This window comes from Fistularia commersonii, chromosome 27, assembly GCF_037954325.1.
Source record: "Fistularia commersonii isolate RoL2024-O1a breed Wild chromosome 27, RoL_Fcom_v1.0, whole genome shotgun sequence".
Lineage (NCBI taxonomy): Eukaryota > Metazoa > Chordata > Actinopteri > Syngnathiformes > Fistulariidae > Fistularia > Fistularia commersonii.
In genome coordinates, this window is record NC_141310.1 from 1,433,528 (window position 1) to 1,460,839 (window position 27,312).

The window sequence follows — 27,312 nt, forward strand, 5'->3', positions numbered from 1 at the left end:
GTTCATGGCTGTTTGGCCTGTTTATGAATGTTATGCACTATCAGCAATGTGTGTGCAAATCAAACACATGGGAAAGGAAATGTAAACAGTTAAGTACAGCACTGAGTGTGCAAATTGAAAAAGGTTAAACTTGAAACATAAAGATTTTTAGTTTAAAAAAATGAATCTGGGGATGTGTACAGTACCTGCCTTCATCTGTCTCGGGATGGATCTCAGTACTATCTTTAGATCTGGAGAAAGCTGAAACTGATTCCAGTTGCCAGGATAAGATTTGACAACAAATCTACCATGACCTTGATTACTGTGAACAGAACCTTCTCAGACACATTTTGAAATATTTTCATTTGGGCTTCTCCCTTCAATGGTGACGACCACAAATCACCCCCCCGGCAGTTCCAACCCTACATATCCAAACCATCTAACATCTTCCGTCCTTCAGCTGGACTCATTCCGGATCCAATCCACCCTCCACATTGTCAAAAAGAGCCACTCGACATTTTAATCTCTGCAACCTCCAGCTCTGCCTCCTGCCTTTTCCTCCGTGTCACTGTCTCTAAACCAGACAACATTGCTGTTCTCGCCGCGGTGCCACCTTCACTTTCATTCTGGCTGACGCTCTTATCACACATTACCCCTGACACTTTTCTCCACCCGTTCCCACCAGCTTGTAAATGTCTCTTCATCTCTTTTCAACACTCTCCGTCTCTCTTGACTGTTGACCGATAGTACTTTAAATCCTTCACCGTCATTATCTCTACTATCTGCAATGTCACCATTCCACTTGGGTTCCTCTCATTCATTCACAAACATTTTGACTTGCTGTGGCTAACCTTCATTCCTCTCACCTGCCGATTTTCCCTCACCTGCTCCCTAATCTCACTATGGATTGCAGTGTCACCTGCAAATTCGGTGTCTTTTCTCTTTCTTTGCATGAAACCATATTGTTGCTCACAAATGCATTCTTCTTCCCTTGCATTAACCACTCCCATAACTTCAGTGTATGGCTCATCAACATTATTCCTCTGTATTTACCACAACTCTGCACATCTCCCTTATTCTGAAAAACAGCACTTCTCAACTCCTCAGACATCCTTTCTTTCTAAGAGGATCCTAAAGATCCTGTTGAATGACTTAGTCAAAAACAACTGCCATCTCTCTTAGATATTTCCATATCATTGGAGCCAAATGCTTTTTCAGTCTTCATCCTCTTCAGTGCCCTCCTCCATGCATTTGCCCTATGCTTCGCCTTTTCTCTCGCAATCTTCATCCTACAAAGAACCACCCTTTGCAGTCTGGCTATACCAGGGGTCGGCAACCCTTAACACCCGAAGAGCCATTTGGACCCGGTTTCCTCGGAAAAGAAAACACTGGGAGCCGCAATAACTTTTTGACGTCTAAAATAAAGGTACCACTGTATATATGGATTTTTATTACCTTTACACTTTGTGTGAAGTGTGTTGCTTCTGAAATTCACAAAGTATTACGGGGAAAATTTAATTTTATTTATGTAATTAACTCATTTTGAGCTTTTTGCTTTCAGAGCGTGTAGCGGAGCCCTGACCTGAATTTTAGAAATAAATCGAGAAAAAAAATCACTGTGTCAGTAAACAATAAAAAATAAATATTTGCAAAATATCTTCATAAATATTTATGTACCTGGTTTATGCTCCTGAACTTCTGCGTACAGCATCTGCAAATTGGGACTTTACCGGCTGGTGGGTCTTCCGGCCTCCGCAAGTGTGACGTTATTTTGAGCGGCGAAAAATAATGAATATAATTTTATTTGATATTTCAAGATCACAATAATCTTCCAACTGAGAACTAAAAGTTAAAAAAAGGAATTAACACAAATGAAATACACTTCAATTAAATATTTATAATTTTTATTTTCCGAAGCCACTCGGAGCCGCAGTGTAAAGATGAAAGAACCACATGCGGCTCCGGAGCCGCGGGTTGCCGACCCTTGGGCTATACTCTTACCGACCACTATTACTGCAGTCTTTACAGGATGTAGTCCATCTGTGCTTTACATTAGTGACGCTATGTTCCTGCCTCTTCTGGAAGAAAGTACTCACTATAGCCATTTCCATCCCTTTGCAAAATCCACCACCATCTGTCCTCATCACCCCTATCACCTGCAACAACATGTTTATTGAAGTCTGATCCAGTTACCTCTCTCTCACCTCTGGGAATATCCTGCATCACTTCATCTAACTCAGTCAAGAATTTATCCTTCTTTTCTAACTCACATCCTACCTGTTGAGCGTAACCCCACACAACGTTTTACATATTTATTTTGGCGTAGGTTTTATGTCAGGTGCCCATCCTGACACCGCCCTCTGTATTAACTGTATCTGGGCTCTGGACCAGCATGAGGAGAACAGTGGCTTGGCTGCTCTCCCTTGGGGCTGCATTAAAGTTTTGAAATATGTAACTTATGATGCCAGCAAACGAGATGTATATTTACCTGCAGATTCACTCCGACAATTATTTGAGTTGTTATTAATGCTCCATTCTGAATTGGCTTGGTATCGGCGCATCCTATCACGAGTCATTTGAAAGGGAGTATCGGCAGGGAAGGAATATCTGCCAATTTTAAACCAGTTGTATACTTGTATAAGTTGTGTACTTGTATAATTCTATAATTCAAAATCTTTTTGTGGCAACTGGACTTGAATTTATTCTGAGAACTCGAACTGAAAGAGAAGTTGGAGGACTCTCAGATTAGAGCTGAAATGTCTTCAGGAGAAGAAATTCAAGTCTATCCATCCGTCCATCCATCTTTCCCCGCTTATCCGCAATCGGGTCGCGGGGGCAGCAGCCGTAGCAGTGACACCCAGACCTCCCTCTCCCTCGCCACATGGTCCAGCTCCTCAGGGGGGACCCCAGCCTAGAGATATGGTCTCTCCAGCTTGTCCTGGGTCCTCCCCGTGGTCTCCTCCCAGATGGACATGCCCAGAAAATCTCCCCCGGGAGGCGTCCAGGAGGCATCCTGACCAGATGCCAGAGCCACCTCATCTGACTCCTCTCTATGCGGAGGAGCAGCGGCTCTACTCCGAGCTCCTCCTGGACGAATGAACTTCTCACCCTATCTCTAAGGGAGAGTCCGGCCAACCTGTGGTGGAAACTCCGCGATCTCGTTCTTGCGGTCGCACCCACGGCTGGTGACCGTAGGTGAGGGTGTGAACGTAGATCGACCAGTAAATTGCCTTCACCACGTCAGACTGGTACAGAGTTGCTTCGCTGCAGACCGGTCCATCTCCCGCTCCATCCTTCCCTCACTTGTGAACAAGATCCAGAGATACTTTAACTCCTCCACTCGAGGCAGGGCCTCTTCCCAAACCCGGAGTGAGCATTCCACACATTTCCGGTTGAGCACCATGGTTTCGATTTGGAGGTGCGGATCGCCATCGCTAAGTCTAGTTACCACAAAAAGATTTCGACAAGAATTAACCATGACCTGGATGACTGTGAACCTCAATACAGTACTTGTATACTTTTACATGTCTTGGTCAATGCAGTTGCAAAGGTAATAGCCCCTTCTATTGAATATGATTTGAAAGTTGAATAATTATCCAATCATGTTATCAATATCTGTTTCTGATCTGTGCAGGGCTGCAAGGGTTCAGGGAAAGTACACAGTTTTGGTAAAAGGGATCATGCAATTAAAAGAAACCTCAATGTTCCAGTAGTGGTGAGAGGCTGGCTCTACAAACAGGTGAGCCAAATGACTGAGCACATATATAACAGCATATGTGTTAAAAAGTAACCATGTAGAAAAATGAATTGATTGCAGCAACTAATTTCTTACAGATTATCAAATCATCCCTAATGAAAGTGATCTCAAAATATCTCACAGTAATTTTCATAATAGGTGTTGCCATAGATTCCAAAAGCAGAAACCCCATAGGAAAGTTTTGCAACCCTTGTACTAATTATATGCTCAAAATGTTTTATTTTCCGAGTGTGTATTCTCATGTTGAAGCAGCACTTAATTAAGATGTCAAAGAAGATGTGATCCTTGAGAGATAGTTTTTTAATTGACAACGTGCTTCTCCCCTCACCTCCAGGACAGCTCGGGAATGCGACTCTGGAAACGGAAGTGGTTTGTTTTGTCCGATTACTGCTTGTTTTACTACAAAGGTTAGTCCATAAAATGTGCATCTATCAAGGGGAAGGGAAGGGATGGATGGACTTTAACAGATAAAATTAAATGTTATTTATTTTAATGTGAAATCAGACAAAGAACTTTTGTGGTCCCCTTTAATGACAATATTGTTCTTGACAGTCTTTAATTAGACCTGAATATGCTATTGCTCGCTGTTAAAATCATTATAAATTATGAATTCTTTTTTTATGGTGTGTCACGTGCACCTATATTGATGGTGCCACACTCCACCCGTCCATCCATGCCAACAATAAATAAACACGCACCTAACACCACATGATGGACTGTATTATTGTCTACACCACTCTCATCTAGTTCTCCCCTCCATTAGTTATACTTTTTTGTCACTCACCAACCGCATAAAGATCTTGACAAGAGTAAATGTTTATGTATTTTTGATGCAAATTGCAAAACCGTATGTGCCTGTCTGTGTGTGTGTTTGTTTGACAGACAGCAGAGAGGAGGCAGTGCTTGGTAGCATCCCCTTGCCAAGTTATGTCATTGCACCAGTTACACCAGACGACCATATAAACCGCAAATATGCTTTCAAGGTAACACTAAAATTCTACTGAACCAGAATTAAAATGCGGTTTTATACATGATGTGAATGATGTGAATGATGTGTTTGTAACTCATTTCTTGACAGTACTTATAATATTACACTTGGATAACTGTTTGCATCGTTTTTCCTCGATTTCATATTTCTGTTATCTATATTTCTCCTGACTCATTGAGAAAATAAGATCTGCCATGCCAATTGTTGACCTTCTGGTTTTGTTCACACCTTTTTTTGTGGAATCCCAAATGTGGATGTGGCTGCAGAAAAATTCTTAATATATATTGGTCACGATTCTTAAATACGCAGTCTTTTTGAATTAGTATATGTGTTTCCAATGCAGTATACATGCCTGAGCTGATTTTATTCATTGGTAGGCAGAGGGAGAGGCAAAGTCTCCTGGTTTTCAGTCCAGCTACCAGTGTGTATCAGTGTAGTTACTGTTGCCATTCCACAAGTCATCGCTTTCTTCTTCGTTGAACCTGAATTGGGCAAAACTTGAATGCTCTAAACACATCATTGGGAATAAGTGCATTTTTCACTCTTATGTGGGTCGTCTTCAAATTCTGACAGGACTCATAAAAAGAGTAGATATATTTTTGTAACATCAAGCGTGTTAACATTGTGCGTTTCCCTTGAGCTGAGATTGTTGCAAAGAACAACAGTGCCAGAGTGTTTGATGTAGCACTGCGGCTTTGGGGCTTTCTCTTGCAATCCTCTGAGCTTCTTTGTACTTTTACTTTTTGTTCCTGGATCTGAATGTGCATGTCCTAGTATTTCTGTTTGAATGTGTGTGCTCATGCAATGTGCGTCATGTGCATTTGAAGATCATATACACACACACACATCTAAATTGAGTAATACTTTTGCCGCAGGGTATATTGATTTCACGCTCTGCTCATTAACTACTGTAGCACCACCTCCACAATATATTTGTCTTCTGTGTGTACACATTGTATTCAGAAGACTTTTATTACCCTCCGCTCCCCAGGGAGCGCCATTCTTTATAAAGCAAGATGTTGCTTCATGGAGGTGGAATACATGGAAATCCAATGCTTATCAATTGTGACGTCTGTGAATTGGAAGTGTGACATTGTTGGAGAAGAGCGCATGACAGATTCCGCACAAGTTTGCGCTGACCGCAAAAAGACACAACGTTAAAGTCGTTCTCAAATTGAAATAACTGAATAAAAGTTAGAATGTTTGGCGGTTCACACATCACTGTGAAACGTTCACACTAATAGAGCCGCTATGTCAGCTCCTCATCGATGCTGTGCTTAAAGACTAGAATCATTTACGTCTTCCAAATGTGGTCCACTCTAATATGCTGTGTTCTCCTGTTATGTGCTCTTATTTTGCTCATCTCACTATGTTTCTCTCATTCCCTGTTGGTAAATTGCCTCCCATTGTGACCTGGTATGTGTGCACGGGCGGAGTGAGTACTGTTCTCTGCGGGTGGCCGTCCTGAATCACACAGGCTTCCTGTCTTGCATGAATAGGTATTTGATTTCACTTCAACCTCATCAGTGGAAGTGCTCGTTTTATTTTATGCCATCAGCCAGCTGCAAAATGCACATCTCAAAATCTGCATTCACAGTTATGTGAAACAGCAACAGACGTGGACAATATCAGAGCCATCAGTTTCATCCGAACTGTTTGGACTGTGACACCCTGTCGTTTTTCAATTCGTAGGCAAGTAAAATTTGAAATGTTTGTAATTGAAACTGCAAATAATAGTTGTAAAACAGGGATTGCAACAGTCTTCAGTCGTGCACCATACGCCCCTCGTTCCTGGTGAGCACAGTGGGCCGACACTTGTCGAAAAGGCGACAGACGTGCCGTTTATCCAAAACGCGCCTCAGCGCCGAAATCGCCTTTCAATTTTGGGCCCGATGAGAAACAAAAAATAGTTTGCAAGCTCTTTAGGTTTGAATATATTGATACATCTGAATATGGTCAGGTGTTAGAGATGCTGCTCACGTCGTCATTTAACCAGCGTCTGAAGCTCTGGGATTTGCTCCGGCAGTGCATCAATGGTGATCTCCCTGTCATCGCGGGCAAGGCGGGATGGCCATGTCATTGCTTTATTCTGTTGCCTGTTGCCAGGAATGGTTTGCTCTTCGATGTGCATGCATTTATTTTAGTTTGTGGAAAAATGTAGGAAATAGCCCCGCATGTAAAAATGTATGAAGGAAGAACTGTTTTAATATTGTTATGATGCAGTGTTAGGAGATTAGAATATTGTCTCAGATAAAAAGTGCCGTCCATCAGAGCAACAGTGTTCCACAAGCGCAAGAAAGGATGAGTCCTCTGACTGTAGTTAGCATTTTTGGAGGATTCTCTTAAACTTTCTATCAAACTCATGGAAAGTTTTGGTTTATTCATAACATAATGCACACTGTCGAAAAACGTTTATTGAAATGTGACATGCTATTTTATCGACAAAGGTATGACACTCCTATGTGATGGATAATAGGATGGAATGTGAATCACATAAATGAAGATATCCCTTCCTTCAGATGCTTGTTAATTGCATTCTGAGTCTGAGGAACCTCTTTTAATGGAGACGGACATGGTGTAAGTACGGTGTAATGGATACTGTTAGGGTCATGTCAGGGGATGTCCTTGAGTTTTGCGAATGTTAATTCCCTAATAAACCCAACTGGAGTCTCAACGCGGCTTGATTGATTGAATGTTTCCGGTTAATGAGGCCGATCTGTTCTTCTACATGTTTCCGTGTTAAAAATTTTGGCATTGATACTGGATAGATTGACTCAATATTTACTTCACTTGGCTGAAGTTAACAAAACGGAGCCGAATTGAGATTTACTAAAGTATTGCTGGTATCCCGCATCTTAAAAAGGTGCAGTTAAGTTTAAATGTGTTTTCATATTCTGATTTGTGACAACAGACGGGAATTACATATACCAATGTCCTATTCAGACTGTATGCGTGAGTGCAGGCACTTGTATACGTGTGTTAGATATAACTGTACGATTGATGGTTGCCCTTTCGGATTTGCGCACTTAAGATCTGCTTTCCTATTTGCCAAAAGCCACTGGAAATATATAACCTGTATTTAAGTTTTTTTTTTTTTTAATTTTGTTTCTAAATGTTGCTGGATTGAACATTGCCCTTCCTGAGATGACCGTCAGCTGTCAGTCTCAGTTGACATGAAAGTAAAGTTCTTGAAAGTCTTATTGCTTGGATTTTGGGTTTCTTTATTTTGAGGTTTTCATAGTGCTTTTACCTCCACTCTCGTATTGATTTCTCTCCCTCTCTCTCGCTCTCTGCCTCTCTCTGTTAGGCGAGCCATACGGGAATGCGCTCCTACATTTACAATAAGAACTCTGTGATTGGCTCACAGGCGGAACACTGCGGGATGCGGACGTATTTCTTCAGCGCCGATACACAGGAGGACATGAACGGCTGGATCCGAGCCATGAAGCAGGCTGCGCTGATGCAGCAGAGTCACAAAGTAAAGAGGTTGGTCCTGCACGGCTGCGTAACCCTTCAGTTCTTCTGTCGGTTTGGCACTAAAGCATCGCAGTCTAAATGAATTTGCAACCGTATGGTTGTAGCCAATTTGGTTTGGATCCCAACTTGAACCATTTCATACATTGAACCTTTGCTTGTGGATTTGTTTTAATCATAGAGCATCCTTCCCCAAGAGGTCAGGCATTGTCTATCAGTGTGATTGCAGTGTTTGTGTGCCTGGATGTGATGTTTCTGGTTAAGAAAAGGACATCCCATTGCCAATGTGGAAAAAGACAATATGAAAAAAGCCACCACTTCCACAGAAGGTGCACATGGCAAATATTTATCATGATCGTCTTCGTCCATATTCGGTTAATGCTGTACCACCTGCATTTGATGTGAACCGGGTATTTTAGTTACCCTGTGTAATAGCGCCATCTGGAGTTGCAAGCTGCACAGCATGCCTGACAGTGCAGTCATATTCCACAGGACAATCTTAAAATTTTGTTCCATCTCATGAGATTTATGATGATAATATTTCTATAATTGCTGGTTGATATCCTGATCAAGATCAAGCACTGATCTGGTCGTTATAGAATACATAAATGAATAAATCAATGTATTATTGAATTATTGAAACGCACTAACAAATGCATTATTTTATGGTTACGAATACAAACCCTATATCTGTATGATAATGGTCAATTATTCTTATATAGCCAATCTGAGATGAGCAGAACGAGTCACATAGAATAATTTTATACAATCTATTGGACCGTAAGGAAAACTTTATGGTTCTTTGTCCGAGGCGGAAAAGAGTCGGTGTCGTCCGAGCTTAACGAGAACAGCAGCGGGCTACGTCGTGACCTTTTTGGTGTGGATTCGCTTTCAAGACCTCTCCTCTGTCTGTTCCATCTGAAAGCATCATTTTTTAGATGTATATTTAATTTCTTGCTGCGGTTGCCAATCCTTCTCCGGTGACATCAGCAAAAGTACCGGCCCAAATTCGGCAATAAGACTGTGCTGTTATTCATAGTCGAAAGAAATATGACGGGCTGCATTCACAATTTTAGACAACGTCGTGCAAAATTCGTTATTAAAGCCTGATTGAATAGGCAGCCTCGACCCTTGTCAAATATAAAATAATCTTAACTGTTTTGTTTTTGTTTTACTCTTTTCCAGAGAAATGCAGAGGCCAGAGAAGGCCGTCCAGGAGGTGACGCCCCAGACAAATAATGTTTACTTAAATCAGAACACATCTCAACTAGAAAGGCCTCTGCAAACAGACAGAGAGCCACCTCAGGGTAACAGTATCCAACTGGCTCATGGAAACGAGGCGAGGGATGTTTCTGTGGTCCAAGGGCGGCGCAGCCAGCCAAATACAGGGGAAAGAGTACAGAGACTGTCTCCAGACTCAGTCAATGACGCGGCCCAAAATAATGGCCGGCAGACTCCGGTCCAAGTGGCTCTGGTGCTGGAACAGAACGGAAACCTCATTCATCAAAGGGGTTGTGTTTCTCGGACCAACGCCGAGAAACAGCGTAAGAGTGCATTGGCGCAGGTGGAGCAGTGGGTCAAAATTCAGAAAGGGGACCCACCAAAAAGGTCAGTTTATCTTCAAAATGTTAGAATCAAACAGATGTCAAATAAAAGCAACATCAATGCTCTTGAAAAATTAACAAGTGCTTCTGTCTGCCGGTTAGTCTGTAACCTGTGCTGCCTCACAGGATTTATCGATTATAAAAAACAGCAGTTTTTTTTTTGAACCCTGGATAATATACTGCTCGAAAAAATAAAGGGAACACTTAAAAAACACATCCTAGATCTAAATGAATGAAATATTCGTATGAAATACTTTGCTCTTTACACAGTTGAATGTGCTGACAACAAAATCACACAAAAATGATCAATGGAAATCAAATGTATCAACCCATGGAGGTCTGGATTAGGAATCACACTCAAAATTAAAGTGTAAAAACAAACTCCAGGCTGATCCAACTTTGATGTAATGTCCTTAAAACAAGTCAAAATGAATCTGTGTTGCTTCCTGAGTGGACACTATGATTTCACAGAAGTGTGATTGACTTGGAGTTACATTGTGTTGTTCAAGTGTTCCCTTTATTTTTTTGAGCAGTATATTTTCAATCTGTCTGTCAGCAGCAGCTCGCCGACTGCTGAGTGCCACCTCCCGAGGCAAACTCCTCCCTTGAAGCCCAAAGTCAGCCTGTCGGATGCGACCCATGAGTCATTGCCAAAGTCTCCCCGTCTCCCAACTGACAGCGGCTCCCCTCCGGCAACATGCAACCTGCCCAGCGACTACAAGTATGCCCACGACAGGCTGAGTCACTTTCGTATGACCACAGACGAGCGACTGGCCACCAAGGAGGGGATGGTTTGGCAACTGTACGAGTGGCAGCAGCGTCAGCAGTTCCGCCAGGGCAGTCCCGCCGCACCTGTCTACCTGGGATCCAACTACACGGACTCGTCGTCCTTTCGAGTAACCGTGGAGATGCCGCGTTCCGTCTCCGTGCCGCCGTCACCCTGCGAAGTTCCCCCGTCCTCCTCCAAACCGCTGTCCCCTCGCAGGCCACACACACCCTCAGACAGACGGACAGTGAGGCCCCTGGATGACGAGGACAGCAAAAGATCCACCTCCCCCGGCCATATCTTTGCCAACCTTTCACAGGTATAAGAGTCTACATGCTCGTCTGACAATTTCGTGGGTCACTTTTGAGGGTTATTATTTAAAAAAAAAAAATTAAAAATTTTTTAAATCACACCTTGCAGGAAGGAATTTTTAATATTCGTTACATTGATTTCATTTGAAAATATTCAAGCAGTTATGTACAAGCAGTTATATATATATATGTACAGGACTGTCTCGTAAAATTTGAATACTGTGATAAAGTTCTGTATCTTCTATAATGCAATTACAAAAACAAAAATTACTTTTTCATGATATTCTAATATTTTGAGATAGGATTTTTGAGTTTTCTTAAGATGTAAGCAGTAATCAGCAATATTAAAGTAATTAAGGGCTTGCAATATTTCAGTTGATTTGTAATGAATCCAGAATGTATGACTTTTTTGTCATTGTAATTGCATTACAGAAGGTAAAGAACTTTATCACAATATTCTAATTTTCTGAGACAGTCCTGTACATAGTTATCAAAGCAATATCGTCGGCTTTTTAGATTAATCGCCGATGTCATTTCTTTCAACTTTTTCAAAAAAACACAAAAAACTGAGCCATATGTTGAATAATAAAAAAAAGGTGACAATATTGACCTTTAAATCAGCTGCTGGCAAACAAATGAACAATTCGGCTGTTTATACTCTCTTACGAATTTCATAAAACCAAGAGACATCCTTAAAACAATGATAAAGTTACAATGACATTCAATCTTCTGATCGCAGATGTTTCTCTCGTTCAGAATGTGCAGGGCACGTGAATTGTGAATAATTCAGTTCAATACATTCCACTCCTAGTTTGCACTTGGGCCGTGTCTAAAATCTCACCCAAAATGACATTCGCTAAACGGTTTGAGCGATCAGAAAACATCTACGTTACCCCACAAGGTCGGGGGAGTCATCTTACCATAACCCTTAACCTTCAAAATGTAAAGGGCACGGGTCTTGGTCAATGCATAGAGGCCTCAAAAACAAGTGACCAAAAATGTCGTCGATGGTCTGTTTTCTCGGCCTATCGTCCAAGTGTCAGTATTAGTCAAATGCTCAATTCTAGAAAAGTCCGTGGAAGGAGAGCGCTGCCACTGTGACTTGAGCAAGACCGTCCACGAGAGCGGCTTTCGAAGGAACTAAATATAGCCATCAGATGAAGTTACTTTTGGTGCACCAGCATCTTTGATTTTTGATGATGCTCTCTGGCTGGAGCATATTGAAGTAATAGTGATCTGTATACCTCTGTGGAATATCATTAAGAGACATGTTTTATTAGCAGCTAATCCAATTTGCCCAGGGCTTCTCGGCACCCTATAAACATCTTCACTTTATCTCAAACATCAGCAGTGGTCTCTTTCTTCTGATCTCACATTTAAATAAAAAACCTATTATACAGCAAAAAAAATAGTGGCATGGGAATCTCAAAGGGAATGGCTTACAGTGCTTCTCTTGCTGGTAGCAAACAAATGTTATTTTAAGAAAGCAGGTTTAGTATAATTTATGTGTAGTTAATTAAATCTCTTGTTGTTTGTTTCCTTTCAGGGTTCTATGGTGGGCCTGGTTTTCGCTCTAATTCTGTATGTTAAGCAAAAATGTCACATTTTTCAAGCCCCGCAGCAAATAAAAGTCAGGGCTCACCTTGTTTGAAATAACTCCAAGAGGGGTGAGACTGAGAAAAAGGGTAGCTTGAAAAAAAAAAATCTGCTGTATGGTCAAATTTGTTTGCGGACTTAGAGGCGATGTTTTAGCTTTGATTCGGTGGAAAACAGTGATCTCTTTTTAAATAGTAATGAATGTAACTTGGTGTCAGTGAATTAGACATTCCCTTTGATTTAACTTCATAATATCAGTGATAACATGTGGATTCATTATCTCCCCAGACCTCCCAAATAGAGAGAAGGTCCATGCCGGCCATGGGCTACATCACACACACCGTCAGCGCGCCCAGCTTGCACGGCAAAACGGTAATGATTCTCTCCACGATGCTCTCGTTTCACAACATGGTTTGATTTTTGAACCTACCTTTTGCTGCATTTCATTCAAAACTGGGACATCCCCAGGAAGCTCTTTTATCATTTTAAGGGTCTCCCCGTGACCAATTAGCTGGTGGTAATAATGCCATCGGTTAAATGCGGAATGTATCACCATGTGATGTGAATTTCATTTAATTTCCATGATTATACAGTACATGCCATAGACTACCTTTTGCTATTAACCATTTTCCCCCTTTGTTGAGAACGGACTTCCAGTAATTATCCATTGGGGTTTGTTTATCCGCACATTAAAAGGTCTCGGCTTCCCGTTTGTCTGGAACGCAGCAAAACAAATAAATTCGTAGTCGGTATCCAAAATGTAGAATCTAGAGCTGTTTTGAATTTGCTTTCGTGACGGACCGTTCTCTGTCACGCACAGAGATTCATGAAGAGGAATACGATATTCTATTTAATCTTTGTATTCAAGCTTGATGTCGGAAACTCGCGATTACATTATTCAAATTGCTCAAAAGCTTGTTTATAGGTATAAAGGTAAGTTATTTGGGCCCAAACGCCGTCTTCGAAATGCTTTTCTCATTGAAAGAATTAAGAAATATTATGTAGATCGCCTCAGCCGACACACTCTGCAGTACGGTTTGGGAGAGCACAGAGTTTAGGGATTGGTAGAGGATAGAGACATTGAAAGATGTGCATTTGCAGCCAATTAATATGTTTATTCTTTTTGATTTTAGGGCGTTTAAATAATTTACACTGTACATACAACGGTCATTAAGACCAAAGGGATATCGGAGAGAGAATGTACAGGGATTTAGGTTCGCAGTACTGGATGCTGAAAAATTGGTTTTGGATCCAGGATTCTGATAAACTACATCGGCCCAATTAAAAAGTGACATTTTGTGTTTGACAGACGGCAGTTATAATTTAAACTTAATTTTGCCAGACTGCGGTTGATATGAAGTCAAAGTGAAATTCTCCAAATTATTATTTCCTATAAACCTGAGTCGACACTTTGCCGTCATCCTCATATAGTTCAGTATAAGATTTATAAGATATTAAAATAGCACGATGATAAAATACTGAAAGAAGTGAATTTACCAAACCTATCTGTTTATTTAACATTTCAATAAAACCTTTTGGTACAAAGGGAAATAGTGACATCACTCTTCCTTTGAGCCAATCCCATTCGTTGATGTAATACATTGTTCTTAGCGTTATCGTTTTGGAAACAATCAATAATAAATAATCCCTTATATTTGTTCAAGGAGCAGCTCTAGCTTATACATTTTAAGAGTTATTACTGCATGAATACAGACAAGACTTCCCCGGCGTCTCAGCCACTTCGGCTGCTTGAGCCGCCATTGTATTGTGCGGATGGGTTTTTTTTTCAAGTATTTTGTCTCGTCCATTTGCGACCCCGCTGGCCTCCGCCTTCAAAACCTGGGGCTCGGCTACAGCCAGAGGAGCTGACTCTGCTCCTCATTCAGCTTCGGAGGCACCAGGCCAAGATGGCTGGTTTTTATAGTCCAAGCGATGCGTTCGCTCACCTGAAGCACCGACACCACCGCAACGGCCTTCTGGGCCACAGCATGCAGGTCAGGGGCACATAATACTTGGCTATTACATATTTGCAACCCAAGCCTTTGCATCACGGTCCGCCGTCTGCGATCCCAATAATTCCTCCTCTGACATTTATTCCAGTTTCTTGTGTTTCTTACAAGTTTCGGCATGGGCTATGTTGCACTGTAGAGTGTATGGATTGCATTCTGATAGTGTATTTTTAGTGTATCATTCATCCGCCTGGAGAAATATCCATTGGGTTTGGCTACTCTGTTTTCAATAACTAACATCCCCAACTTGAAGCATGTTGCTCGTGTTTTATTTTCTTTAAAAACGGTGACACTTGGGGGGCTTACGATAGGTCATTGCTCCTAAATACTAATATGGATGTCTAATATGGCACATCTTCACCTTTGTATCGTGAGTGCTCGGGGGTGAACGGGCAGGATCCATCCAAAACAGCTGTGCCGTGCCGTCCGAGTAACATCTCAACGCGAAGCTCCGTGTGTTGCGTTCTCTTGCCGTTAACCGTATTTTCAACGCACGTGTTTATTCAGAGAACCGGGACATTTACTAACCGAATACCCGACTGCAAATGCCTTTTGTAGTTATAATATTGAAACAGATGTGAAAGCATGACTGTTATTGAGATCAATGAAATTGTCTAAGCAATTTAAACAAACAAAAGAAAAAGGCCTCGGGCATCATCTGGTTGCCCATTATCCTTTGCGATTTAATTTCATGTGATTTATCTCTCCACTCCTCCTTTAAAGGCCGATGATACTTACATACAACTGAAGAAGGACCTGGAGTATCTAGATCTGAAGGTGGGCCCGGCAAAGTGAACGCCACTTAATCCTTTTCATCTGCTTCGTCTTCCTTCTCTCCACTATAATCACTGCGGCCCCTCTGCCTATTCAAACACCTGCCTCCAAGTTTCTCTCTCGCTCTTCTTTTTCTTTAATCTGCGCTGCTTTGCGATGTCTTGTTATGCAGTCGACGTGTTTTTCTTGTTCTCCCCTTCATGTTGAGTTTGCATTTGAGGATTACTGAACATTCGAGTGGATGAGCGGCGACTGTCGTAGCTGATGGGATTTTAAGTTTTCCAATCTGATCGTAGACCTTTACATCCAGTGCAGTGACGCAGCTGACGTTGAGCGAAGGAATGACGTTGCTTGCATTGAGTGCAGGTGCTGCGAAGGCCAAACAAAAAGGAATTATGTATTTCTATGTGTGCCTGAAAGTGTTATTGGTTCTTTTACTCCATCATGAAAATTGGCCTGGTGGTTTTAGACCGACGCACCAATACACACAGGCAAATATTTAACCTCAGCAACTGATGTGAAGGGTACTCTATGGTAATTTAAGGGTTTTATTTGTTTTAAGCACATTACTAAATTTCCAATAAGTGAAAGGTGTGAGCTCCACTTCCTCCGTGGGTCTTTAAAATACTCTTATAATGGATTTTTTTTTGAACTGGAGAGACTGGAATATAGAGTATATCGTATATATCCAGCTGTGCAAAAGAGCTTGCTTTATTTATGTAAAGCGCCTCACCTTGATGTGAGCGGAGGTCAATGCTGCTGCCTCACACCGAGAAGGTCCGGGGTTCGATTCTGACAGGAGTTTTCTTGTCCTCCTCCTTCACGTCAAAAACACACACTTTGGACCTGAATTGCCCAGATCTTTAGAATCAGAAAGTGGATGGTTTTGTGTATCTATCAGTCTCTACTGATTTCCCCAATGACAGTTGGCATTAGTTCCAGCACTGCAACCTTGTCTAAGCATTATAGATAATGAATGATTGATAAATGTATCTAAAGCACAGAGTGTGTGTAGGACAACCATAAAAAATGGTAATTCTAAGTGGCAATGTAGGACTGTCTAGATTGTTCCTTCAATAGAAAACTACCACTTCTTACCGCTGACACTGATGTTTGGATGTGATGTGTATTATGCCTCAGCAGCAATTAAATGAATCATTGCTATTTTGGCCACAGCTCTTTTCCATGGTAAGCTCCTCTGAATCACACTGTAGTAAAAAAACAAAACAAGTATACAGCCATAAATGGCAAAACATTAGCAATTTATGGCCTATGGTCTTTGGTCTAGCAAAAGAATGAAAGGACCCGTTTTTGGCATTATTTACGTCATTAGTAGTTTTCGTATACAGATGTTATCTTTCAAGCCAGAGCATCTAGTTGAGGTAAACTGGTTGTTAATGCACTTTTTTCTTTCATCGTGGCCATTGGGCATTTCAGGTTACCGGACGTGAAAGCATAAGAAAAGAATCACCTCGGCCCGTGAAAATAGCAGAGAGCGATGCTGATGTAAGTGAAACACTTTTTTTGACCTGTAAACTGTTAAGAACATTTGTTTCATTTTCTTTCCCTTCTCCCCATGGAGGGAAAAGGATATATAAATATATATGTTTGCAGCGCAACACTGTGGGGACTCCCATCCAGACTACACAGTGAGGGCCTGAGAGTATTGACCACAGCTTTTATTTTCCTCTCTGCAATTTAAAGGGAAAAATGCATGTAATGGGAGTTTTAGATGTTGAGCTGTTAAATTTTTCAGTTTGATTTGCCGATTGACGCCCCCCCCTTCTCCCCAATCTTTGTTTTCTCCTGAAGAGAGGTAAATAATATGGATTTCCTGAAGTTTCATCATTAGCATTGTTCCACTTTAACAATTTATAAGAGATTGCCAGCAAATTTGTCCGAACAATGAATATTTCATGCAATTAAAAACAACAATATATGGTGGCAGCAAAATAAAAAACAGCTTAATTATTAATTGAACAGAATGATAAATAGATCTGAGAAAAGAAAGATGCACTGCGAGAAAGACTGTCAACTCGGCAGCCTTGTGTTGTTTTCATAAATGCATAACCCATTTCTGAGAAAACAAATCTGTCACGCTCAATAAAGAGGCTTCTCAGTAAATGTGAATTTGAAAATGTGGATTTTTTGATTAGGATTGCTCATAATGGGTACGAGCAGATCCCCGTTTTTCTCCGTGCCGCCGAGAGTAATTCCTCTCGGCTTTTCAAATGGATCCCGGTGTTTTTCAGAAGTGCTACAGCGGGGAGAATATCAATTCATCTCATCTGGCCTTGTTGTTACACAGTCAGGAGACAAATGCTTGAAAACCGAGGCTGTTAGATCTTCCTGGGTTTTATATCGGTGTCTCCCTTTATTTAGATGGATCATATAAGCTAATAAAAGGCTGTAAATAGCAGAAGCAGATGTAAAGAATGCATTATTTCTTTTATTTTTTTCCCCCTCCTTTTTGTCTGCGTAGGTGATATTAAGCCGACTGTGCGAGCAGGACAAGATCCTCCAAGAACTGGAAGCTAGGATTCGCTATTTGAAAGAAGACAAGGTTGTGTTTTATGCATTTATAAGATTACAGCTTGATTATCTTTTTGAATTTTCTAGTATGCGTATCCTTTTTGGGACATTGTCTTCCTGCTATGATCCAGGACAAGCTGGAGTCTGTGCTGGATGTTTCCCACCAGCAGATGGAGCAGTACAGGGATCAACCGGCCCACGCTGAGAAGATTGCCTACCAGCAAAAATTGCTACAGGAGGATGTGGTGCACATAAGGGCCGAAATATCTCAAGCGTCAACGGTGAGACGCAACCCGACCCACAAACGTGTCGGTCAGGTTTTAGTCTCGTGTTGACAACAAAGAGATGACGAACTGAAAAAGGGGCCTTTTTTGGCTCCTTGGCAGATTCGGTGCATTCTACTGAACAACAGAGATGTCACATAAACATGTTGTACATGCATGTACATATTTACACTCACATGCATACAGTGCATCCCTCGGTTTGTCGAAAAATGTCTTCTTTCACTTTTCGATTGGTTCACCCCAACTGTTTCTGCAGCTTGCAGAGTTGCATAGAGTTGACCGTCATCTTTAAAAATGAGCGGTTAGGGACAAAAATAGGGCGATGAACAAAAAAAAACCCAAACTAATACCACATAAGTGCATTCCTCATCCATTTCTGGAAAACGCTTTTTCCAACGCAGCCAGTGATATTTCAAATATTCACCCGTTAAAATGAGAAGCTGGCTTTCAACAAAAGCACGAGATGTCCAACAACCTCGCTGCTACATTAGAGTTGTTTACACATTTCCTTGTAAGTGTTGTGAAATTTTCAATGTGATGCGAAATAAACCTCTCATTAAATATGGTTTAAAAACCTGTCGCGGTGTCACGATCTGCAGGAGATGGAGAATACGTGGCGCGAGTACAGCCGGCTGGAGAGGGATGTGGACCAGCTGAAATCAACCCTTCAGGGACACATGACCCGGTCTGATCTGTCTCAGGTCTGCAACTCAGTGATTTCTATTAACACAAAGACACACACACCGATTCTTACGGAAGAATAAGTGCAAGTGAGTTGCAGAGAATGGAGAACTGTGTTTATTTGTTAAATATTGTCTCTAAGAGGACAAGCATGTGAGATAAACTGATGCTACATACCACCACATTCGTAGCGTGAGCTCATTTGCAGAGCCTCTCTCTCACTCTCTCCCTCCAAGGGACCAGCAGTGCAACGTCAGCAACACATCCCAGGAGACAGTGCAACACACATTCAGCAATCAGCACAAACTTTATGACCCAAACCCAGTAGTGCAGTAGGAAAACACAAGGCAGAGCAACGCAATACAAAACAAATACACAAACTATTATCTGACAGAGTCCCCAAGCGTGAAGTAGCATATCATTCATCATTCCGCACGTCATGTCTCTTGTTTTATTTCATCTAAGAAATGATCAAGTGTTTATTTAGACGTGATGTTGCCAGAAAAAGCTGTTCATGTGTCTATGATAGTGTTGGGCAAAATCATTATCATCAATGCGCAAACTCTTTTCTGATAGTGACTTACATTGTCAGGATTCACTTGTGAATGAACAGGAAATTATGTTAAAATGAAAAAATAAATTAATGACTTGTTTGCAATGATTTATCTGTTAATGGATGGGAAATTAGAAACTAAAAATAATTATAAAGCATTTTTTTTCAACACTTATTAATTCAGTGGTAATATTTTGATAGGATGCAGGGCTCTTACTTCCGAAAAATCTGTGCGCTTGTTTTTTTTTTTTTTTTGCGCAGCAAGAAAAAGTCGAAATCAGGAAGGAGCTTTGGAGGATTGAGGACGTTATCGCCGGTCTCAGCACCGGTAAAGCCAACTACATGGTCACCATCTCGTCTTTGACCAACCCAGGTGAGAGAAATTCGCTTCAAGTGACACAGACACGCTGTCATAAATGTGTCGGGCCCTCATTTGAATTAATCTCATTCATCGACTTCCCCAGAAAAGAAATTTGTGCCTTCAGTGTCAGTGTCATCAGTGCCTTCTGTGTCTGGGAGCCCATCTACTATGGAGATGAGGATGTTTCAGAAGCAGCAGCAGCACAGCCCTCACCTCAGCCCCGGCAGCCACAATCCCGCCACCGCCGCTCTCTCCCCGAGCCCCAGCCAGGAGCTTGCACTCTTCTCTGCCTCTGTCACCGCCGGCCCCAAATGGGTGAGTTTATGTTTGCCATTTTATTAGACAATGACCAGCTTTTTGAGAACATTATAATACTGTACCGTGCTGTTTCTCGGTTTGCACTTTTCGGACGGAGATAATACTGGTCCAGGCCAATATAGGTGGATATAGAGGGGGAGCTGATTAGGGAGTTTGGCGGTCTGTTCGCACTTTGCGAGGCAGTTCTGGATGTGTGAATGGCTGAATGTAAACCACTGTGAATCACTTTGAAACCCCAAGGTTTTGAAAGAACTATATAATCGGAGACCATTGACCATTCAAAGGCTTTTGGCGAACTTTTCCACTGACAAGGGCCGCCTAGCATTACGTAGCATCAGGAAAAATAAGTAGCAAACTCCAAATAAACCAAATATAACAGGGGTTATCCTTACAAACTCACTTTGGGAATTGCCCTTTTTTTCTGAAAAAAATGTTGATATTTTCCACAGGATTTTAATTTTTTCAAACTACATCATTTCCAACTTCCAGAATCAGCTTCACTGACCAAGTATATTCATAGATACAAGTAATTTGGTTCTGATTTAAAGACATAAACAACAGATTAACAAAGAACATTCGAAGAATATAGGTCCCGAATAGTGGCCTTTTTAGTTTAATTCTCGACTGAGAAGGTTAAGAAGATTGTTGACGCTATTATGTAATTTCAAAAAAAAGGAAATAATTAGATTCATGTGGCAGACGCACATGGGACTGTCTCAGAAAATTAGAATATTGTGGTAAAGTTCTTTGTCTTCTGTAATGCAATGACAAAAACAAAAATGTCATACATTCTGGATTCATTACAAATCAACTGAAATATTGCAAGCCTTTTATTATTTTAATATTGTTGATTATGACTTACATCTTAAGAAAACTCATAAATCCTATCTCAAAATATTAGAATATCATGAAAAAGTCATTTTTGTTTTTGTAATTGCATTACAGAGGATAAAGAACTTTATCACAATATTCCAGTTTTCTGAGACAGTCCTGTGCACATTTCCGCGCAGCGCAATTTGTCATGTTATCGTTCTGAGCGCAGACCGAAGAAGACGCACCTCCCAGACCTCCTCTACCTCAAGTATACAGTTCAGATGAGCCCCCCCCTGCTGTGCCGCCGCTGCCCAAGGAGACGACGGTGATCAGACACACTTCAGTCCGCGGCCTCAAACGACAGTCGGACGAACGGAAGCGAGACAAAGAGATAGGCCAGTATACAAATGGAGACATGAAGGTACATATTTGTGGATGTATTTTTTTCACTGTTGGAGCGTCAAATTGAAATTTCAGGCGTGTTTATCTTTCCTTATCTGCGTCTCAGGTGGTGCTGAGGCCTTTCCTCAGCGACCCAGAGCTGATGGGCTCCGGAGATGGCTCCAGTCACGTTGGTGTGGCAGCATCAGGACATGGTGGAGGCTACCAGACGTTACCCAGCAGGGGTGCGTGGATGCCGGCCCCCGTGGCATTGATTTTTCAATCCAATTTTTGCTCGTCACAACTACGTTACACTCTCCAAGACTTCCAAAACTTTTACAACCAACCTGAATTTTTTTTGTCCGCTTGTCACCAGGAGCAACCGGCTCCGTGCGCAAGTTGAATCAGCCCTCAAGTCTCCCCTCTTATGTGACCCTTCGAAGAGCAGCTTCAGCTTCTTCCAGCATGAAGGTGAGGTTCCACATTTAAGCAAACAAACTGAAATTAAATAAAGGAACAAAGTCATATTTGAAACAGGCTTTGGATTTCAATATTTTTTGGTGCTCACAGGCGAACCGATTAGAGATAACACCTTTTCGGCGTTTGAGAGCACAAAAAAGCATTGCAAAATCATCAATATTGGTTTATCCCCTCACCGTAAATTCAGCACATATGTTTGGTTTCATAAATAAATAGTAATCTCCATCAGATAGGTAACCTTTTGTGTGTTGTTTTGTTTTTCTTGTCCTCCACTCTCCTGGATCGTGTTCCGCCGCTGAGTCTCTTCTCTCCCACTTCTCCCAGGAGAGACCAAAAAGTGCCTTTGAGCGCCTATACTCCGGGGACACAGCGCAGCCGAGGCAGAGTGGGAAGATGAGTGCCGATGAGCAGCTGGAGAGGATGAAGAGGCATCAGAAGGCTCTCGTCCGACAGCGAAAGCGTACCCTTAGCCATGGAGACCGCCATGCCTCTTCATCATTGCGCTCCTCATCCTCAGCGTCACGCCCGCTCTCGGCAGACGTGGGATCTGTATGTTACTAGAACAGCATCACACTCACGCATGACAACCAGACAGAGAGTGATGCCCCAAATACATTTGTAACGCATGCCTCCTCTAGCGTAGCGGGGCTTTATAGTAAAACGTTAAATTATGGTAATTACATTGTTCTAAATGTACTTATTTCTGTCATTGCTTTTTTCAGACTACCACCTAAGTGGATTAGACTTAAGACTTAAAGCGCGCAGAAAGTTTGTGCACGTTTGACCCAAGCTGAAAGCGAGCGCTTCAACTAATTTATGGAGGGGACATAACTCATTACATCGCATTCATGATCATGCAAAATATTGAATCCTATATATTATATTGATAACACATGAATTAACTCATATACATCCTCCACCTGAGCCCCACAATCATTCTTTCTAATCTCTCATCTTTTTTTACTGATCAGTTCATTTCTCTTCTGTGGTACCTGACATTATGGATATCATTATTAATATATAGGTTAATGATAACATGCATTCTTGGTTTCTATAACTTTGACCTGCTCCTTGATAGCTCCCGTCTATTTTTTTTTAATAGAAGACTTTGCTAATATTTAGCACTGGCATCCGTGTGCCCACGTTATGACTCCCTTATACTAATTGTTCAACTTTCCAGATCACCAACTAATGTAGAACCGAGATCCACTCATTTTTGAGGTGTATCATTAATATTTGCCTTTCCGGGACCTGTATGGTATATTCCAATTTGACAGTATATGTTTAACCACATGACCTTTCCCCTGTTGTTTTCTGAATGTCGCTCACACGACAGCTAATTTCCCCTGTATGTATCCTGTGTGTGTGTGCATGAGTGTGTGTCATACACCGAACAATTACCCTTAATGCTTCCTCATTCATAATCACACCTGCTGCATTTGTTTTTTGTTTCTCTCTAAGAGGAAGAGAATAGTAAGAGATTTTCGTCCCGATTGAGCCCAGTCACCGATTTTCATACGTTTCCGAGATGACGAGTTGTTTGTCATCGGCCTCATGTTTATAACGTCCATCTCATATGCGAACATTGCATAACGGATCCCGGTGTTCTCAGCGTTTAGCTAAAAGGTTGTGTTCTCAAAATAAATAAACTTTGTATTTTACTGAAATACATTGCCATGTTTTTCATTTATTTTGTTTTCTCGCCACACACGATGTGAAAGTGTCTTGTATGAGAATTAGCGACTTTTCTTTGTGTTTTGCTTGCATGTCGCCGTCCTCACCTTGTCTTCGGTTCATTCGTAGCGATTCATAGAGACCGCCCCGTTGCATACAAGCATGCGTTCTTATTAATGCATGCCCCCTTCTTTTTTCCCCTTTCCCACATCTGTACACACACTTACCTGCACATCTACACAGTATCTGACACACACATGCCCGAAAATATTTGCCGCCTTAAAAAAAAAATCCCGTTAAGCTACGGGCAATAACTTCGCAGGCAAGTGAACGAGTCATTTTCCCTTTTTGATTAATGAAGGAATATCATGATCGTTGGGTTGCTTTTCACAGCCTGTTTTACCCCGTGTGTGTATGTGTGTGTGTGTGTGTGTGTTTCCCAGTGGAAGCGAGAGCAGGAGTTTGACCTACAGCTACTGGAGAGGGCCGTCCAGGGAGAGGAGGCCCAGGGAGTCAGGAGCGTCCAGGGCGAGGAGAAACCTCCCGACCACAAAGAGAGCCCTCGCTCGTACTCTGATGAATGGTTGACGTTCTGCCCCGCGGCCATGACCTCCCCGACCCCCGAGATCGACCTGGAATCCTTGGACTTTAACCTGGACCTCGTCAAAGAGGTACAGGAAGTGTCTCTTTATTCGCGCGTTTGACTTTCGCCGGGCCTTTCTTTTGTCTGAGCTGATCACTATGACGACCCATACGGGCACACACTTTAAGCTCATTTAAGGAAACTGTGTATCCTATTAATTCAGAAGAATATTTATGTCACGTTTATTTTTAGGACTTACAACATACATCACATGGAACTGTAACGTTCCTATCAATGACCTAAATAATTATAAACGATCATTTTTACACGCATTTATATTAAAACGTCGAACCGCCTTAAACACCGAGTTGAGTGTCTTAGAGAGTGGTAACTACCTTTAATCACTTTATAAAAGCTGTATAAATGTGTAGTTAACACCCATAATCAACTTCTATATCCTTTGTGATATCACGTGTTTTCACACTAAAATGTCAAGATCACTTGGGATCCTACAAGAGCAGTTACATTGGATGTAATGAGCTTTGTATTTCTTACTCCGTATATGTCAGCATCCATGGGTCACCGTGGCATCTCAAGTTGTTTTTTTTTATGGCCTCTCAACAAAGGACACTTGCGGAGGATTAAGACTTTACACTATCCAGCTATGTTTTTTTCACAGCTGTCCAAGCCCCAGAAGGTACTGATCCCGGAGCGATACGTGGACTCCGAGCCAGAGGAGCTCCTCAGTCCTCAAGAGGTTGAGGATCGACAGCGTAAAATGGAACGCATCAAAAGCATCTTGGCCAAGTCGAGGTAGGTAGAAGAAAAATAAAATGAGTTTAAATGGATTCCGGGTGGCATAGCGTCGCAGTGGTTAGTTCTTCCTCCTCTCAGCAAGAAGGTTCCCTGTTGGATTCCAACAGGTGACCTTTCTGCGTGGGTTTCCTCCGGGTTCTCCGGATTCCTCCCAACTCCAGAAATAAGCAGGAACTTCATGGGCGACCTTAAATAGCCCAGACGTGTGAATGGGAGAGTTAATGGTTGTATGTTGACCAGGGTGAACGCTGCCTCTCACTAAGTGATAGCTGGTATACACTCCACCTCGGCCGTGATCCTGACCGCAGGATAAGCGGAATAGATAACGAATGAGTCAACCGATTCTCTAAACACTTCGAAAAGACGCCAATGCAAGAAAAAGAATCAGGCTAAGCGGAAAAAAAAACCCTCTCAGCATCGATGTCTTTTTGTGCATCGCAGTGTGCAAAACCTGGCGTCGCTCGTGTCGCCGGACAAGCCAGATGTGGGCCTGGTGGCCGTGGACTCGGTCCTGCAGGAGCAGGAGCGGATCATCACCATGTCCTATGCTCTGGCCTCCGAGGCCTCCCTCAAAAGCAAGTGGGTTGCAGGTAGGTCGCTCGCGCATGTGAGGTTCGCCGTGCATCATCAGTAGAACATCATTATCCCCGCAGACTCTTTTCCTGACAGAATTCCTTTATATGCAAACACTCGTATCAAACCCATATCTTTGGGTTCGGCCTTCAGAAATCTCGGACCGAAGGCGAAGAGATGAGAAGGCCGCGCGTAGCAGAGCTGAGCATTAAGGCTGTTCAATCCCTAATAATGCAACATTATTTCTTATTAGAAGCTCAGATGGTTTTCTAATTGGAGTCCGTGTAGGATTTTTCAGACGGGGAGGAATCGCTTGATGAGGCCATTTTGTGTGCTGATCAATGACCCAGTCAAACTCTACCCCCCTCCGCATAGCATTAATATTTCTTTGAACGCAGCTCTGAACCTGCATAAAAGACACTGCACTCGCTCTTTTTTTCTTTTTTTTTCATCTCTTTCATGCTCTACAGCAGGCAGGCGAGTTCATTTTCACCGTAGCTGTAGCAGATTGTCTGTCTGCCGAGGAGCTCTCTCCCTCTCGCTCCCTCACACACACACGCACACACACACACACACACACACAGGGAACACAAACGCACAAAGATATCACATGTCTCGCACTGTAGTACTCAAGCTGTCAGCTTTTGCAGATGCTTAATATGCACTGCGAGCCAAAGTCAACAATTATAACATTATTTCCGGCACAGAGAAATGTCAGCGAATAGAACTGGTGGCATCTTGTCAGCCGAGACCGAATCAATGACTTTTCCTCCCTTTGGTGTAAAAAAGGTATGCGGGCGCTCTTTCAAATCCCTGAATTAAAAAAAAAAAGGGGGGGGTCTCTTTCGCGGAATTATGCATGGCGCGCTTCAAATATGACACCGTAGAATTGGGGATATGTAACACGGCAATAAGATACATAGAAAAGTTTTTTTTTTTCCAAAACTCAATGTTCCGACCGACGATTTGGGCGATACCTGCATACGTTAAACTCTCTGTGTATTCACGAATGACCGAGAGTTAACGCCTGTTGCCGGTTATCTTGATTTTGTCTAAATGGGGGTAAAAAAGACTATTCCTGTATCGCCTCTGAAAGCGGTGAAGGGGGCACGTGGCAAATTCCAGAAAGTAATAAAGTGTATTAATGTCGTTCCAACAATTTTTTTTTTAAACTGTAGCAAACACAGGGTTTCTGAGCGACGGCTAACATCACCTTGTTCCTCTGCTGTTCTTCTGTCCTCTCCTCTCTTCAGTTCCCCCAGAGGCTAACATCCCCGACCCTCCACCTCCACCCCCTCCTCTCCCTCCTCCTCCTCTCCCTCCTATAACTGTGGCGCGCCCTGCCACTCTAAGCAACGGGATTCACTACACGTTTGTCTAAACCGGGGCATAAAGTAAGGCCCGACTGCATTATTTGTTTTTGTTTTTTCACATCTCCAGCTGAAAAAAACAGGGGGGGGGGCCCTGTTTGCTTCATGCAGCCGGTGTGTTTGCAAGAAACACGCCGTTGAGGTCAGGGAATCCCTCCTTCTCCCGTCATAATCAAAACAAACATCTGCGTTCTGTGTGTTTTTTTGTTTTTTTTTTAATTGTCTTTCTCCTTTTTGTTTTGCGAAAGAGAGAGGATTTATTCAAAAGCCGCTTGTAGCGTTGTAATTAACCAAAAAAAGATCATTTCACACCCAGACAGTTGGGAAGCGAGTGCATCGGTGCTCCTCAGCACCAATTAGCTCCTTATCCAGAGACTGACGGCGAAAAATGATTGTATCACTCTCTCTACGCTAACTAGCTAAAAAAAAAGGGTGGAGATATTTTAACACCTTACTTAAATCTTTAATCCCTCCTAAACCCTGCCTTCATTTCCAGGTATTGGTGGTTATAAACCCCCCACGATCGAGCGAGATAGAATATGTAGTATAGAATTATGTAAATCCCTAAATGCACCAAAAAGTGCATGTCGTTGGCATCTGGCCTTTTGGTTTAATGTCAAATCATGTTATAATTT

At 42.1% G+C, this 27,312-nt stretch overlaps 1 protein-coding gene across 7 annotated transcripts in view; it reads left to right on the top strand.

The window, feature by feature from the left end:
- The window catches only part of plekha7b (pleckstrin homology domain containing A7b), a 76,300-nt gene that overhangs the window by 48,012 nt on the left and 976 nt on the right, over window positions 1-27,312 (top strand). For 3 of the 7 annotated variants that reach the window (XM_086175184.1, XM_086175190.1, XM_086175189.1), the window contains 23 exons: window positions 3,614-3,718; window positions 4,071-4,143; window positions 4,619-4,719; window positions 8,032-8,210; window positions 9,384-9,806; window positions 10,359-10,887; window positions 12,764-12,847; window positions 14,332-14,469; window positions 15,208-15,261; window positions 16,696-16,764; window positions 17,741-17,821; window positions 17,922-18,071; window positions 18,674-18,775; window positions 19,570-19,681; window positions 19,773-19,984; window positions 21,030-21,221; window positions 21,309-21,426; window positions 21,558-21,652; window positions 21,986-22,210; window positions 23,779-24,006; window positions 24,598-24,731; window positions 25,176-25,324; window positions 26,561-26,701. In XM_086175184.1, the coding sequence (XP_086031310.1) occupies window positions 3,614-3,718; window positions 4,071-4,143; window positions 4,619-4,719; window positions 8,032-8,210; window positions 9,384-9,806; window positions 10,359-10,887; window positions 12,764-12,847; window positions 14,332-14,469; window positions 15,208-15,261; window positions 16,696-16,764; window positions 17,741-17,821; window positions 17,922-18,071; window positions 18,674-18,775; window positions 19,570-19,681; window positions 19,773-19,984; window positions 21,030-21,221; window positions 21,309-21,426; window positions 21,558-21,652; window positions 21,986-22,210; window positions 23,779-24,006; window positions 24,598-24,731; window positions 25,176-25,324; window positions 26,561-26,688 (3,681 nt within the window). In that variant the 3' untranslated portion in view covers window positions 26,689-26,701. The remainder of the gene's footprint in view (window positions 1-3,613; window positions 3,719-4,070; window positions 4,144-4,618; window positions 4,720-8,031; window positions 8,211-9,383; window positions 9,807-10,358; window positions 10,888-12,763; window positions 12,848-14,331; window positions 14,470-15,207; window positions 15,262-16,695; window positions 16,765-17,740; window positions 17,822-17,921; window positions 18,072-18,673; window positions 18,776-19,569; window positions 19,682-19,772; window positions 19,985-21,029; window positions 21,222-21,308; window positions 21,427-21,557; window positions 21,653-21,985; window positions 22,211-23,778; window positions 24,007-24,597; window positions 24,732-25,175; window positions 25,325-26,560; window positions 26,702-27,312) is intronic. The other 4 variants (XM_086175186.1, XM_086175187.1, XM_086175188.1 and 1 more) reach the window with 4 other exon arrangements.